The sequence below is a fragment of the Theobroma cacao genome, chromosome 6 (genome assembly GCF_053813885.1).
Source record: "Theobroma cacao isolate CCN51 chromosome 6, ASM5381388v1, whole genome shotgun sequence".
Classification (NCBI taxonomy): domain Eukaryota; kingdom Viridiplantae; phylum Streptophyta; class Magnoliopsida; order Malvales; family Malvaceae; genus Theobroma; species Theobroma cacao.
This window is the reverse complement of record NC_142644.1, coordinates 24,972,678-24,986,834: the sequence shown is the minus strand read 5'-3', so window position 1 is coordinate 24,986,834 and position 14,157 is coordinate 24,972,678. Positions and strand designations below refer to the sequence as shown.

The following is a 14,157-nucleotide window of genomic DNA, read 5'->3' as shown; positions in this document are numbered from 1 at the left end:
GTTTTTGGGTAGAAAGATGCCCATTTATATAGTTCATTTTGCAGTGAATCGGAATCAAATTTGGATACAGTAAACGGTCCATGTTTGAGAAATCCCAACCGTTAAACCCCAGGCTAAAACCCTACTCTTTAACTCCATCGGAAGCTGCCTTTCAAGTATTTGAATTGGTTATTCATTCAATTTCTTTTTGCTATATAAAATAAAAATTCCGTCTCAGTCATGCATCGAAGAGCTTCAAAATTAGCTTCATTTATCTGGTAATGCTTCTTTAAGATCACATATGATTCATGTTCATTTGCGTTTCGTATTTTTTTTGGGTTGCTTTATATCTGAGAACTCATTTCTTTTTTCTTTCTTCTTCTTCTTCGTTTTTTTGCAGTTCTTCGACTTCAAAAAAACTGGTAAGAAATTCTGACACATTATGTTGATTTGTCTTCGATTTTCATTTTTGTTTTCTTTTTCTTGTCGAATTTAAAAGTTTTCTCGTTTTACCTTCTGTTTGTATGATTGAGGAAATGTGGGAAATAGAAGAAATGAAATGTAAAGTCCAAAAATTTCTACGACCCGAAAGCTGCATTAGGTTCAATTATATATATATATATGCTTTTTTAGATACTTTTGCAATAATGAACATTTAGAGATGGTTTACGAAATAGTTGAACAAAGTTTTCTGTGTTCCTTTTTAAAGTAAAAAATATATATTTTATTGGGGAATGGTTTTGATGGATATCAGTGAAACTAAACATTTCTTTGCTTTGGTTGCTTGATGATTTGAATTGGACAGGTCTATAGTAGGGTAATTTGCAATAGGAATTATGTGGCTAAGGTTATCAATTTTGGGGTTGGGGCACGTGCAGCTATGCTGCAGGGTGTTTCCGAGGTTGCAGAAGCTGTAAAAGTCACGATGGGACCAAAGGTAATGGACACTAACATTGACTTCTTTTATCATTCTTTTCCGTACTAGTGGAATAATTAAAAATATTAGATATTATAATGGGAATTGTTATTAACAAAAACTTCTAACCATGGGACTTTGTGAATGATGAATTTCTTACGGCAGCTAGTAATTTGTACCGTGTGATCAGAAAAAAAAAAAAAATTGGTTGATTTGTATTTGGTAGGTGTAATGCTTATGTAAAATTTGTACTTTATTAGCATATTCACTACCCAACATATTCCTATGGTGCTTAACAGTAGATCATATGCACGTTACCTGTTTAGATCAAATTGTCCATGATGGTAAATGAATTGTATGTTAATATTTCAAGTATTCATCTAATTGGTAAGCGAAATTAGAACATAGTCTTGTAGTATCTTGTAGTTGGCTTGGCTGTTGTAAGAGGCATATCTGTTCTCTATTTTCCTAGTTATATAAAACATTTGAAGGATGAAGGTATACTTGAGAATCTATCATTAATGATTAGCTGTCCATTTTATATGTTAAAACCAAAAAATATTATGATATTGTTATATGCATGAATTTTCTTACAATATAAAGTTAGAAGCTCAAAATTTATGCATGCTCTTGTCATAGATTTCATTCTGATTTATTGATACAGGGTCGCAATGTAATTATTGAGAAACGTCCAGGCTATCCTAAAGTCACAAAGGATGGTGTTACTGTTGCCAAAAGCATCAAATTCAAGAATAAGGCTAAAAATGTTGGTGCAGATCTTGTAAAGCAGGTTGCAAATGCCACAAATAAAGTTGCTGGAGATGGTAATTTTTATTATTTTTCAACCTTATGCGATAAAGATGCTATAATTGAACATGGATTTATTGATGTACCAATGTTTAAGATCAAGGATTTCTTGTTAGAAAGTTGTTTATTTGGACTTGTACCCCAAAAGTAACTCTCTTGTCAGCAAAACAGTGGATGTTCTTAGTGCTTAAGACAACTCAACCAAGCCCTCATTCCAAGCTAATCTGGATTGGACAGTCTGGTATAACATCTTGCTGTTAGAAAATCCTCCTGGAAATCATGGCATAATTGGACTTTCAAAAAAAAGAAATCATGGCATTATTGACTTGGAAATATGTTACTTTTTATCTTGAAATCATTATAGAATCCTAGGTATGCAGGGCATCTTGGATAGAATAAAAAGGAGCATTTTGCAAATCTCTGTCATGTTCATGTTCAAAGCATGGATTCAGTTGTATTTGTTATATTCTACATGAAGAAACTTTTAGTTTCTGATTACGGAAACACCATTTCTTTGATTTTTCTCCCATCCTGTTAGACATTCTTAATGCCGGAGATCCATTGACTATTATGTCTCTGTTCACAGGTACAACTTGTGCAACTGTCCTGACTCAGGCAATTCTTTTGGAAGGCTGCAAGTCAGTGGCTGCTGGTGTAAATGTGATGGACTTGAGAAGCGGAATTAATATGGCAGTTGATGCTGTCATATCTGACTTGAAAAGCAGGGCAATAATGATAAGCACACCAGAAGAAATTACACAGGTTTGTTGATATGGGCTTTGCTATTCTATGCCTACCATACTCCTTGATTTATTCTGTGTTTTTTTTTTGTATGTTTTAAATAGGTTGCTACTATTTCTGCAAATGGTGAACGTGAAATTGGAGAATTGATAGCAAGAGCAATGGAGAAGGTTGGAAAGGAAGGGGTCATTACTGTCACGGTAAGCCCATTTTTTTTTATTTTTATACATAATTTTATGATTATAAAATTTCACTAATAATGATCATTACCTAAACCACATTTAAACAGAGGTGTCTTGTGTTTTGCTCAAATTTTTTAGGAAGGGAATACTTTAGACAATGAGTTAGAAGTGGTGGAAGGAATGAAGCTATCCAGAGGTTATATCTCTTCTTATTTTATTACTGATCAGAAGACCCAAAAATGTGTAAGTTCAGATCTGTATCCCTTTCCCAGTAATTTTTACTTTAAATAGTGGAGTACTCACTCATTGAACCAAAATGAGGTTTCCGATGTAAACCCCATGATCAAAATTCTTTCAGAACTTATCTTTTTCTTCTCTGGTTTAAATGTTATCAGTTTGGAGAAGGGGCTGTGCTGTAAATAATAAGTCATTTCCCTTATTTTGCTTAATTTGATTTGAAGATCATATTATTGCCATCTCAGAAGTTTAGCTTTTCAGTTGATGGTTTCATATACCACAGTTTAGAGGCCAGTCACTTATGGAAACTTAGAAATTTTACCAGCCTCGTGTCCTTAATTTTTCACTCTTCTTGCGCTGTTAGACACAGGATAGACATGGAATTCTCTGTTGAATGCAATTATTTCATAAGTATAAGAAAAAGAAAAACTTTTGATGTAAAGAGGCTTCATTTTAATTTTGGCAGGAACTTGAGAATCCCCTGATTATCATTCATGACAAGAAAATATCAGATATGAACTCTCTTGTGAGAATATTGGAGCTGGCTATAAATGTAATTCTTCTGACTACCCTTTTACATGTATGATTGTAAGTGAGGCATCCAGTGAACTTGCTCATTCTTATTCTTCAATTTGAACAGAAAAACAGACCACTTCTTGTTGTGGCTGAGGATGTGGAGAGTGATGCACTTGCTTTACTTATTCTCAACAAGCATCATGCTGGTTTGAAGGTAATTGTCTGGCTTTGCTTTGACACTTTTCCATGCATCAAATACTACAAGATGTTTTAGTGTAAATGACAGCTCTAGCAGCACCTTGTTAATGGCGGAATCTTGTGTCTTTAGGTGTGTGCCATCAAAGCTCCTGGTTTTGGGGATAACCGACGAGCAAATTTAGATGAACTTGCCATTCTTACTGGTGGAGAGGTAATAACAATCTCATTGCTTAGATTTTATGTCCGTTATATGCTTATGAAGTCATTATTAACTATCCAGAGTACAGGTTATTAGTGACGAACGTGGCTTAACTCTTGACAAAATCAAAGTTGAAATGCTTGGTACTGCAAAAAGGGTATGCATGTATCTCTGCAACATGCTTGATTTTCTTCTTTCCAATGCAATTGATCTAATTTTTGACAGGTCACTGTGTCACTTGATGACACAATCATTCTACATGGGGGAGGGGATAAGAAGCTTATTGAAGAAAGATGTGAGCAGGTGTTCTGATGCCTATCTGGTTGTGTCTTCTGATTTATTTTTCTGTATTTTCAACTCATTTTATCATTGTTTACCATTCTATTTATAAATTGTTATACATGTGGTAGTTGTCCTTTATAAATCCTTGGGATCAGTATATTAGACTGGGGGTGGGGGGTGATACGAATGCATGGAATTTTTTTACATGTTTATTGCTCTTGTGAACTACTTGCAATGTTGTTAATTTTATACAGAAGGTTGTGCCGCTTTTCTTTTTCCTGGAGGAAGTTGCAGTTTGAACTGGTAGTATGAGAGCTTATTTGTCTCTAGACAGGGCTTCTGTTGTATCAATTTAGATTAAGGAAAAATTTTTTTTTCCTAGAATATCTACTTAATTATGTTCTGTGAAGACTGAAGGAATAGCATGTTACTAATCCTGAAATGGCAAAGCCATTTTGAACTGGGAGCACTTATTGGTATTTATGGTTTAACAGCTGTTAGTTTATGTTCTGAGGGTGAAAGGATTTCCAATGTATTAAAATTCAAGGAGAGACCACGTTATCTAGTCGGCAGTCTAAAGCAAATTCTTTGGAAAAATTAAAAAGAGAATTTCTTTTTTAAGTCTACTGATTCTTGAAAACTTTTACAGCTGCGGACGGCCATGGAGAAGAGCACTGCCATGTTTGACAGGGAGAAAGCACAGGAACGATTATCAAAACTGTCTGGGGGTGTAGCTGTATTCAAGGTATGATATTAATCTTTCTGAGTTCCTAATGGCATATGCATATTATGCCCTCATAGGCAAGTACTTATTTTCTCTCAGGTTGGTGGAGCTAGCGAGGCAGAAGTTGGAGAAAGGAAAGATAGGGTCACAGATGCTTTGAACGCCACCAGAGCAGCCGTGGAAGAGGGTATTGTGCCAGGTAAAAGATTTCTCCTTTGTTCTTTTAAAATGTTTATATTTCTTTAGGTCATAACATAATGGATTTTATTTCAGGTGGTGGTGTTGCTCTTTTGTGTGGTATAAAGGTTTTGCAGAACCTTCAAACTCAAAATGAAGATCAGAAAAGAGGCATTCAGATAATTCAAGATGCTCTTAAGGTTTTGTTTATGGAACCTCTCGGCATACCTCCCTTGATCTGATTATAATCTATAGTACCTGACAGTATACATTACTTTGTTTTAGGCACCTACATTAACTATAACTTCAAATGCTGGTTATGATGGCTCTCTGGTTCTTGGAAGATTACTGGAACAAGATGACGATAATTTGGGTTTTGATGCTTCAAAAGGTTTGTTCCTTTAGATCTTATGAAATGATCATCTCAAGCCGGCTATATATCTCTCCTTTCAAAATGATCTCATTCTTAAATAAAGCAAGTTATGTTGCAAGTCCCCTCTCTCTCTCTCTCTTTCTGTGTCACAGACATACACTAATGTCATGCCATCATTATTTTTATCAAAATGTCCTGCTGATGTTCTTTGCTATTTCAATGGGAATTCACATCTCCTCTGTCCTGACCACTAGCATGTTTGATCTGTTGAAATAGGTACATATGTTGACATGGTGAAGGCTGGAATCATAGACCCTCTTAAAGTTGTTAGAACAGCCTTAGTTGATGCTGCCAGGTGAAGAGCCTGTTAGTGATAACCTTGTGCTTATATGCAATACTTCTATATGTTAAAATGAACCATATACTTTTTGATTGCAGCATCTCATTGCTATTGACAACAACTGAGGCATCCGTCTTGGAAAATCCAGATGAGAAAAAACCACCAAGCCGCATGCCAGATATAGATAATGACTACTAGTTAAAGTGGCTCTGGAAGCACACTAAACCCCTGTATGATTACTCAACAATTTGTCATTGTATTTAAAATACCACAGAACTTAACTTGGGAGCCATGGTTGAAATTTGATGAATTCTTAAGAAAAATACATGATGATGGCAACCAGTTATAAACAAAAGATAATGGGATCAAGCTTTTCGAAGTCATTGTAAAACCAGTGATCTGGGATTTTGTGGTGCAAAGAAAATTAGTTGAGGACTCTCTTTTACTGCAACTCTTATTCTTTCTCTGTTTTTGCTTTTTTCCCTTTGGATCGATAGTTTATATAATTTCATTCAATGATCCACGTAAGGTTCCTGGCCATCTGTAAATTATGATATCCAAAATGGTGGAATGTTTAGGTCAATTCTTTTCAAAAGCAAATTATAGGGTCAAAAAGAAAAAAAATGAAGAAAAACATGATCCATCAATTGGTGCCTTTGCGTCCAACGGCAGCGAGTCGGTCTTCTTTTGGATCTTTCCAGGAAAATGCAGCTTGCCCGAATAACGGCTATTGCCAACACAATTTCTAGTGTTCTGTCAGCTTGTGCGAGTTAGTGGCATCAAAGCTGGGGAGGTAAATCATCTAATTGATTCGACCCTTGATGGATGGTAACATTTGGATGGATGATCACAGCACCGGTTATGGGATCTGAGAATACTGATGGTAAAGCTGGATTCCAGCCTGATACTACCTTCATTGCTTTTCTTTTCTGCTTTTATCCATGCAACTGCTTGTTTCTATGGTCGAATTTAGGGTTGAATCAGGGATTCAACATTATGCTTGTATCACAAGTCAGTGCAGCACACCCTTAAACACGGTCCATGAATTGAGTTGATGAGCCAACAAAACTTTCCAAAATCATCTGGACAGTTTACTAACAGACCAGTCAGTAGAAGGCTTTAGGTGTAGACATTGTAGCAGCACTGTTCGAGAAGGTAAATAAAAAGATTTAGAAGAGCTACTTTGACTGTACACACTGTTCTAGACTCTCTAGAGGGACTCTGAGGACTCCAGAAGGCTCTAGGGAGTCCTTAGGAAGGACTTAGTGTTGAAATATTTTAAAACCTTTGTAATAGGAAACCACTTGGGTAGCCATGACCACACGTTGTAAGTAACTTCTTCCTATATAAATGAGTCACTCTCCTCTGTACAACATAAAGTTTACAAGCAATACATGATACAAACATTTTCGCCAAGTTCTTTTGTGTTAAATATACTCCTGCACGCTTGATGGTTCACTCCATTGAGGTGAATAAAGAGAGACTTAAGCACAATTGAATAAAATAGTGTAAGGCCACATGGTTTAGCTCAAACTTAAACTCGCAACACACTTGCATGATGATTTTTGGCAATATCTTCTTGATTTTATTTAATTGTGAAAAAAATATGATAATTTTTTAAAGAATTTGTTTAGTGAGTTTAGGAATTAATAGAAAATTTTTTTTTGCAGGTTAAGATTAAAACTTTTCTTGTATTTAAATAAAAAATAGAAACATAGTAAATAGAATAAGAAGCAGCAATCCTCTATTAAAAAACCAATCAATCTTAAAAAGGTTGGCATGACCCGGTTAATTACAATGAAGTATTAATAAGTAATGAATAAATCGGACAAGTGCTTCATCAATTCTCAATTTTCTTTCAACCTTAACAAACAGTTGGAAAAGAAAATGAGGTGGAATGTTGTCATATAAATTTATTGGTCTCCGACGGAGTCCGTTCGTGATTAATCAAATGTTCACATTTGATTATTATTAGTAGTTTACTTATAACAAAGTTTTAAAGAAAGGACTTATTTAAAACATGTTATTCATGTGGTGTGAACTAGATTAAACTACAAATTTCCTTTAATTTGTTTTTGTTGTTTTTGTATAAAAGTAACATACTGTATTTTTTTTCTTTAGATTTAAGATCTTTGTTCCAACTTATATTATTTGTCCTTATATTTTTGACAAATCACTAAAAAAAATTGACTGTTTCTGATAGAAAACTTTTCGTTGAAAAATTCTGATGAAATTTCGATGGAAATTTATTTTACTTGTACTGACGGATTTCTGATAGAATTTTCCAAGGGAATAATTTTTGTTGGAAATCTGTCAAAAATAGTTTTGGTGCAAAAAAAAATTAATCCTGCCAAATTTTCCAATGAAATTTCCGATGAAAATCTGTCGAAAAGTTTTGAGAGCCGAGCTTTCCAATGAAATAACTATTTTTTTAATTGTTAATTCTAAATATATTAATAATTATTTTAAAATTTATTAATCCTTTACATTAAGAAAATTAAATATATATATATAGTGAGTTTGGTGGCTTTAAATATTTTAATATGTTTTCCTTTGGTTATTATTTTTTTTATATTTTGAAAACTTATAATAGAATCATAAATATAATATAACAGTTCCAAATTCAGTAAAGTTATTTATAAAATGTTAACATAATAAACATTTTAATTTTATAAAAAGTGATTATAAAATCTGATATATAATTAAACAGAAACTAATAATACTTAATGGTCTAACACTAGAGTTAATATAAATTAAGAAGATTATTATATATAGTAAACTTATTAATATATAATATATTTAAAATATATTAGTTTATTATATGTATATAAATTAGAATCATAGTAATATAATATATTAACATTTTATATATATACATATTAATATGTTATAATTATTAGACATATATATATAATAATAATATTTCGTTATAGATAATAGTATGTAAATATATATCACTGTATAATTATATACGTATAGTTAAATATAATATACATATATTTAATTTATATATAAGCATTAATGTAACTTATAATAAATTTTATTTATATGATTACTCTTAATAATTTTACAATAAAGTTATTACCTTAGTTTTTATAACATATATATTGTTTACGATTAGTTATTAATTATACAAATTTTGTAATTATATATAACATTATAACATTATGCTTTGCATTGATTATATATTCATATTGGGTAATTTTAATACTATTTTGACTATGTCATCCTTTGCGATTAGTTTCATATTATAATTTTAATAATTGAAATCATGGGTATTTATAAATATATGACTATATCTATAAGTTATACAAAAATAATAATACTTAATATACTAATATTAGTTAATATAAATTATTAAGAAGAATGATAGTAAACTAATTAATTACTAATATACTTAAAATATATTAATTAGTTTGTTATATGTACATATACAAATCATAATCATAGCAATTTAAATTTAACTATATATATAAACCTATATTAATATGAAATTACAGGTCATTTATATTTTAATTGATATAACTTAATGTTAATAATAATATATGATACTAAATATCCTACGTATTAATATATTATAACTGTTATAGTTATATATAGTAATGTTTAGGGTTGAACTTATAATATACATATATTTAATTTATACATAAGTATTACTTAACTTATAATAAACTTCAAGTTATATAAGTACAGTTAATAATTAATTTTATTAATTATCATCTTAATTTTTATAACATATTAGTTATAATTAGTTATTATTTATACAAACTATGTAATATATAACATTTTATGTTACATATAATTTGTGTTATCTCATATATATACAATAAAATAGTAGTGGGTTTGTTTACAACTTAATAATATTAAATATATTATATAATATATTAATGTCTAATACATTATGATTATCTAAATATATTGTTTTTGTAATCTTTATAGTTTTTATAGTAAAGTTTAATATGAATATAATAAAACTTTATTATCATTAATAAAATATAAAATGTTTAAATTTTGTTGATATAAGGACTTGTAATCTTTATAGTTTATATAGTATAGTTTAATATAAATATAATAAAAGTTTATTATTCTTAATAAAATATAAAATGTTTAAATTTTGTTGTGTGTAATGAAAAATTAAGTATGCCTTTGCTAACTCTACCACCTATTCAACATTTTCTAAGAGTTTGCTTATACTTTAAGACTATACTTAGCCGGATAACTAATTCACTTGAGCAAACTTAAACATTCCTTAATACTCTAATGACATGTTTGGTTCGCAAAATAAAATAGAATAATTATTACGTGAGAATAGAATGAGGTGCGAATAGAATAGAATAAGTATTACGTAGTTTGGTATGATGAATGAAATAGAGTAGGAATAATTATTATAACTTATTACAGTGTTTGGTTAGTAACAATAACTTTGGAATAAGAAAGGAATAGAAAATAAAAAGATAAAAATACCCTTTATTATTGTATAATTATTTATTTTTATTTTGTTTTTTAAATATTAAAAATTTATAATTAATTAAAATATTAATAATTAATAATTTAAATATCAATATTTTAGTATAATTTAATTAATAATATTTTATTAATAATTTAATATTATTGTTATTAAAATATTAATAATTTTTTATTTTTTTATATACTCATTAAAAATTTAATAATTTAATAAATAAAACATTAATAGTTTAAAATATTAATATTTTAATATTTTAGTCATATTAATATTAATAATGTTTAAATTATATATAAAATATAATATTTTAAATTTTACAAATAATTTTTTCTTTTTTATTCTATATTTTTCCTTTTTCCTTTTTTCTTCTTCATGGGTCGGTCGTCGGAAAGGCGATTGGTGTAATAAAACATCGATCTGGCACACCATGTGGCCGGATCTGGCCACTATGGCGCCAGATCGATGCTTCCCTGCGGTTGGATCTGGCCATGGAGTGCCAGATCCAACCGTGGGATTTGGTCGAAAAGCATCAGATTCGGTGCTTCCCCGCGGCCAGATTTGGCCGTTGAGTGCCAGATCTGGTTGGATCTCGGTTGAATCTTATCGGAAAGGACTAGATTGACGCTTTTCGACCATATTCGATTGTCGTCACCACCAACATCATCTCCGGTGTTGAGTGCCAATTAGAGAGAGAATGAGAGATGAAAGAACGTGAGAAGAGAGAGAAAGAAGAAGGGAAAATGAGAAGAAAAAAAGTATTTATAGGTCTAGGGTTGTAATATTTTTAAGTTATAAGGGGCATTTTAGTCATTACATATTTGACAACTATTCCATGTCTCATGGAATAGATATTACTGGAGGGGGAGAGAAAGGAATAACTAAAGCTGACTTTTAACCCATTTTATGAAATTTCTATTCCTGCAGAATTGTTATTCCGTGTCTCAATTTTAAACCAAACAAAGGTACGGGAAAGGATTGAGAATAGAGAGGGAATAACATAGCTATTCCCCATACCAAACGTGCAGTAAGACTATATATAGTTGAAGCCAAATAGATCCCCAAATCCCTAATCTCTAATTTTTAGCTAGATTCCCCTATCATTTGAAACCCATAAGAAGCCCTTGACCCGTGGCCCCTTTTCCATGCCGAATGACAGTTAAAGCTCCTTTGCCAACTGAAGCTTGCTTTACTCTACTGTTGTGTCGACTAAAGCTTCTCTCCAAACTCTCCATTTTCTCTGCAATTTCAATCTTAAGGTCTAAAGCTTAAGGTCTTTTTCTGGTTCTGTTTGCTTGAGCCTTTCCATGTTTTATCTTCTCTCCTTGCTGCCATGAGCGTCCCTTTATAATTGGGGGGGCCAAGATTTTTGAAATTTTTTATATATTATATATTTTTTAATAATTTTTCAAAATAATTTTTTATTGAGTAATTAATAAAATTAAAAAATAATAAAATGATTTTACAAGTCCCATTTAATTTTACTTAAGTTCTTAATTTTTTTTAATTTTTTAAGTTTCTTCACCCATCTTTTCCTTTTTTCTTTTCTGTTCTTGTATTGTGAAATTATAAAGAAGTAAAATTTTTATTTAATTTTTTATTTATATTATTATTATTATTATTTATATTTATTTATTTTTTTAATTTTATTCTATTTGCTTATATGTTTTAAGTTTCTATAGATTTTCTTTTTTAAATTTATATGAATCATCAATCATATTCTTTTGTTTTTGTTATATAGGTTATATCTTCTACTTGTTATGGTTTTTTTTTTTTTCTGTTATGTGAATTTTATTTATAATGATTTAAATTTTTAGAAATTAAAAAATTATTGTATATGTAATTCTCAAATATAAGTTCTAGCGTTGCATTATTGGTTACTGTTTAAAATTTCACCAATATATTATTTTTTATTAATCCTAATTATATAAAAAAAATATCTTGAGTATATGTTTTTAATGTGCTTCACACTTTATATTTAATTGAAAGGAAATTATCTAGAGTATAAGAAGAAATTATTAATTCTATATATCGTATTTAACTATTTATATTTTATGCATTATAGTTTAATATTTAGTATTATAAACTTAAATATAATAAAATAAGAATATTTGATGTTAACTACAGTAATGTTTTAGTCATTTATATTAAAAAAGACAAGACTCTAAAATAAAATAGGTGATAAGTTTCTTACAAATAATTTAATTGTTTATATTAAGAAAGATATTGCTATCGTCGAATAAAACTTTCCTAAAGTACTATTATAAGTTTTTTTCTTTTTGTTTCTTTTGATTAACATGTTATATAAAATTATTATCTATTATAAATCTTTTGATTATTAATGGTTAAGTTTAATATATTAACTTTAAAATTTTTAACTTTTATTCTTCTTAGCTTTTGGCCCCCCCGATAAAAATTGGCTAGCTCCGCCCTTGTTCCTGTTGAGTTTTTGTTGTTCCAATTGCTTTCTCTTTTTTAATGGCTTTTGTGCTATGTTTTCTACTTTGGTGCTTTGTTTTTTAAGATGTTGATTTGGAGGACTTTTGGTTGTTTTGCTTCTTGTTTTTGTTGCTTCTTGGCTTTGTTGCTGCTGTCTTGGTTTTTTTTTCTCTGCTGCGCTGATGTTTTGTTGATGTTGAGCTGCCATTGGTTGATTGATCTCTTTCATCTTCAAGAGGCACTGTCTTGGCTTTCTTTCTATAGTGTTTTCTTTCACTGTGTTATGTTTTCTGTTAAAATTCAAAGAGGTTAATTAAAATTCAATTTATATTTTCTTTATTCTTTAATTGTATGTTATAGGCTTTTAATATGTTCATGTTTATCCTCTTATTTTAAAGTCATAGTTTATTTGATTTTATTAGAGTTTAGATATACATGGTTAAGTTTGTATTATGCTTTTGATGTACTTTCATGTTTCAAAAATTTTAGATTTGGCTTTTCATTTTCATCTCAGTTTAGGATTTTATGGTTATAGATGTTTAAAGTATGTTTTATATTATGATTTCATGGTTAGTTGTTCGTATATGCATGATTAGGTTTAATTTCATGGTTGCTATGATATACTCTCATTCTTCACCTATACTTGAAATCTTTTATGTTTTGTTCTTAATAAATATTTTTTATATTGTAGAATTTGTAGAACTGTATTTAAATAATGTTATTGAGGATATTATAAATTTGGATTTTTTTTAAATTGAAAAAATCTCTCAAGGCCAGTTACCTTGTAAAAGTTTTACTAAAGATAAGAAAGAAAAATATATTGGGGAGGGAGACATGAATCTTAACTCCAGAATTACATGTGAAAGATAAGAAAAAGTCCTAATGGAGTTACTACTTTCCGTGCATATACTTTACGAGTGCATGAGATAAGTAATACTACCTTTTTACGAAAAGCTAAAGACAAAAAATATATAAAAAGTACTACTTCTTTACATTTATTTAAATATAATATAAAGTAGATTAATCTTATCTAGCTTTAGAATACCTTTTAGTTTGTCATTAACATTCTGAAATACTTTGACTCCTTCATGTGAATATCCTCGGTTGGAAAAGAAATCTGTAGCTTGGTTCCCTTCACGGTGAATGTGAGAGATTCTATAGGAAAAGTTTTTCAAACAATTTCAGATAGAAGCTAAAATATATCTAGTATCATAAGAACCTAAACTGCTTTCCTGTATTATATTCATTACCACCATGACATCCATTCCAATCCAAATTTTGGAGAAGTTGTACTCTCGACATAAAGATAATCCTCTTTGAAGAGTAAAAAGCTCAGGTTTCAAAGAGTTATTAGGACCAAAATTCTCTGAAAAATAGAAAATGAGCTTACATGTTTGATCTTGCACAACTCCTCCACCTGCGGCATGTTGGAATTGATTCTTGGAACTTGCATCAACATTTAACTTGATTTCATCCAAGCATGGGTTCAATCATCTAATTATTTGGGGCGGTTTTGGTTGCTGATTTGGAAAGTGAATATTCCACAATTTTGCAATCTCTAAATCACCTCTCCATGCGCTAGATAATT

At 30.0% G+C, this 14,157-nt stretch overlaps 1 protein-coding gene across 1 annotated transcript; it reads left to right on the top strand.

Moving 5' to 3' along the window:
- HSP60-3A (heat shock protein 60-3A) lies at positions 1–6,122 on the top strand. Its single transcript, XM_018124016.2, has 18 exons — positions 1–257; positions 380–401; positions 785–916; positions 1,560–1,719; positions 2,289–2,464; positions 2,548–2,643; positions 2,764–2,868; positions 3,329–3,415; positions 3,503–3,592; positions 3,707–3,787; positions 3,864–3,932; positions 4,001–4,078; positions 4,707–4,802; positions 4,881–4,980; positions 5,055–5,158; positions 5,244–5,349; positions 5,608–5,686; positions 5,770–6,122. Exons 1-18 carry the CDS (start codon positions 220–222, stop codon positions 5,867–5,869), a joined length of 1,719 nt encoding a protein of 572 aa, XP_017979505.1. The 5' UTR covers positions 1–219; the 3' UTR covers positions 5,870–6,122.
- The last annotated feature ends 8,035 nt before the right edge of the window (positions 6,123–14,157 follow it).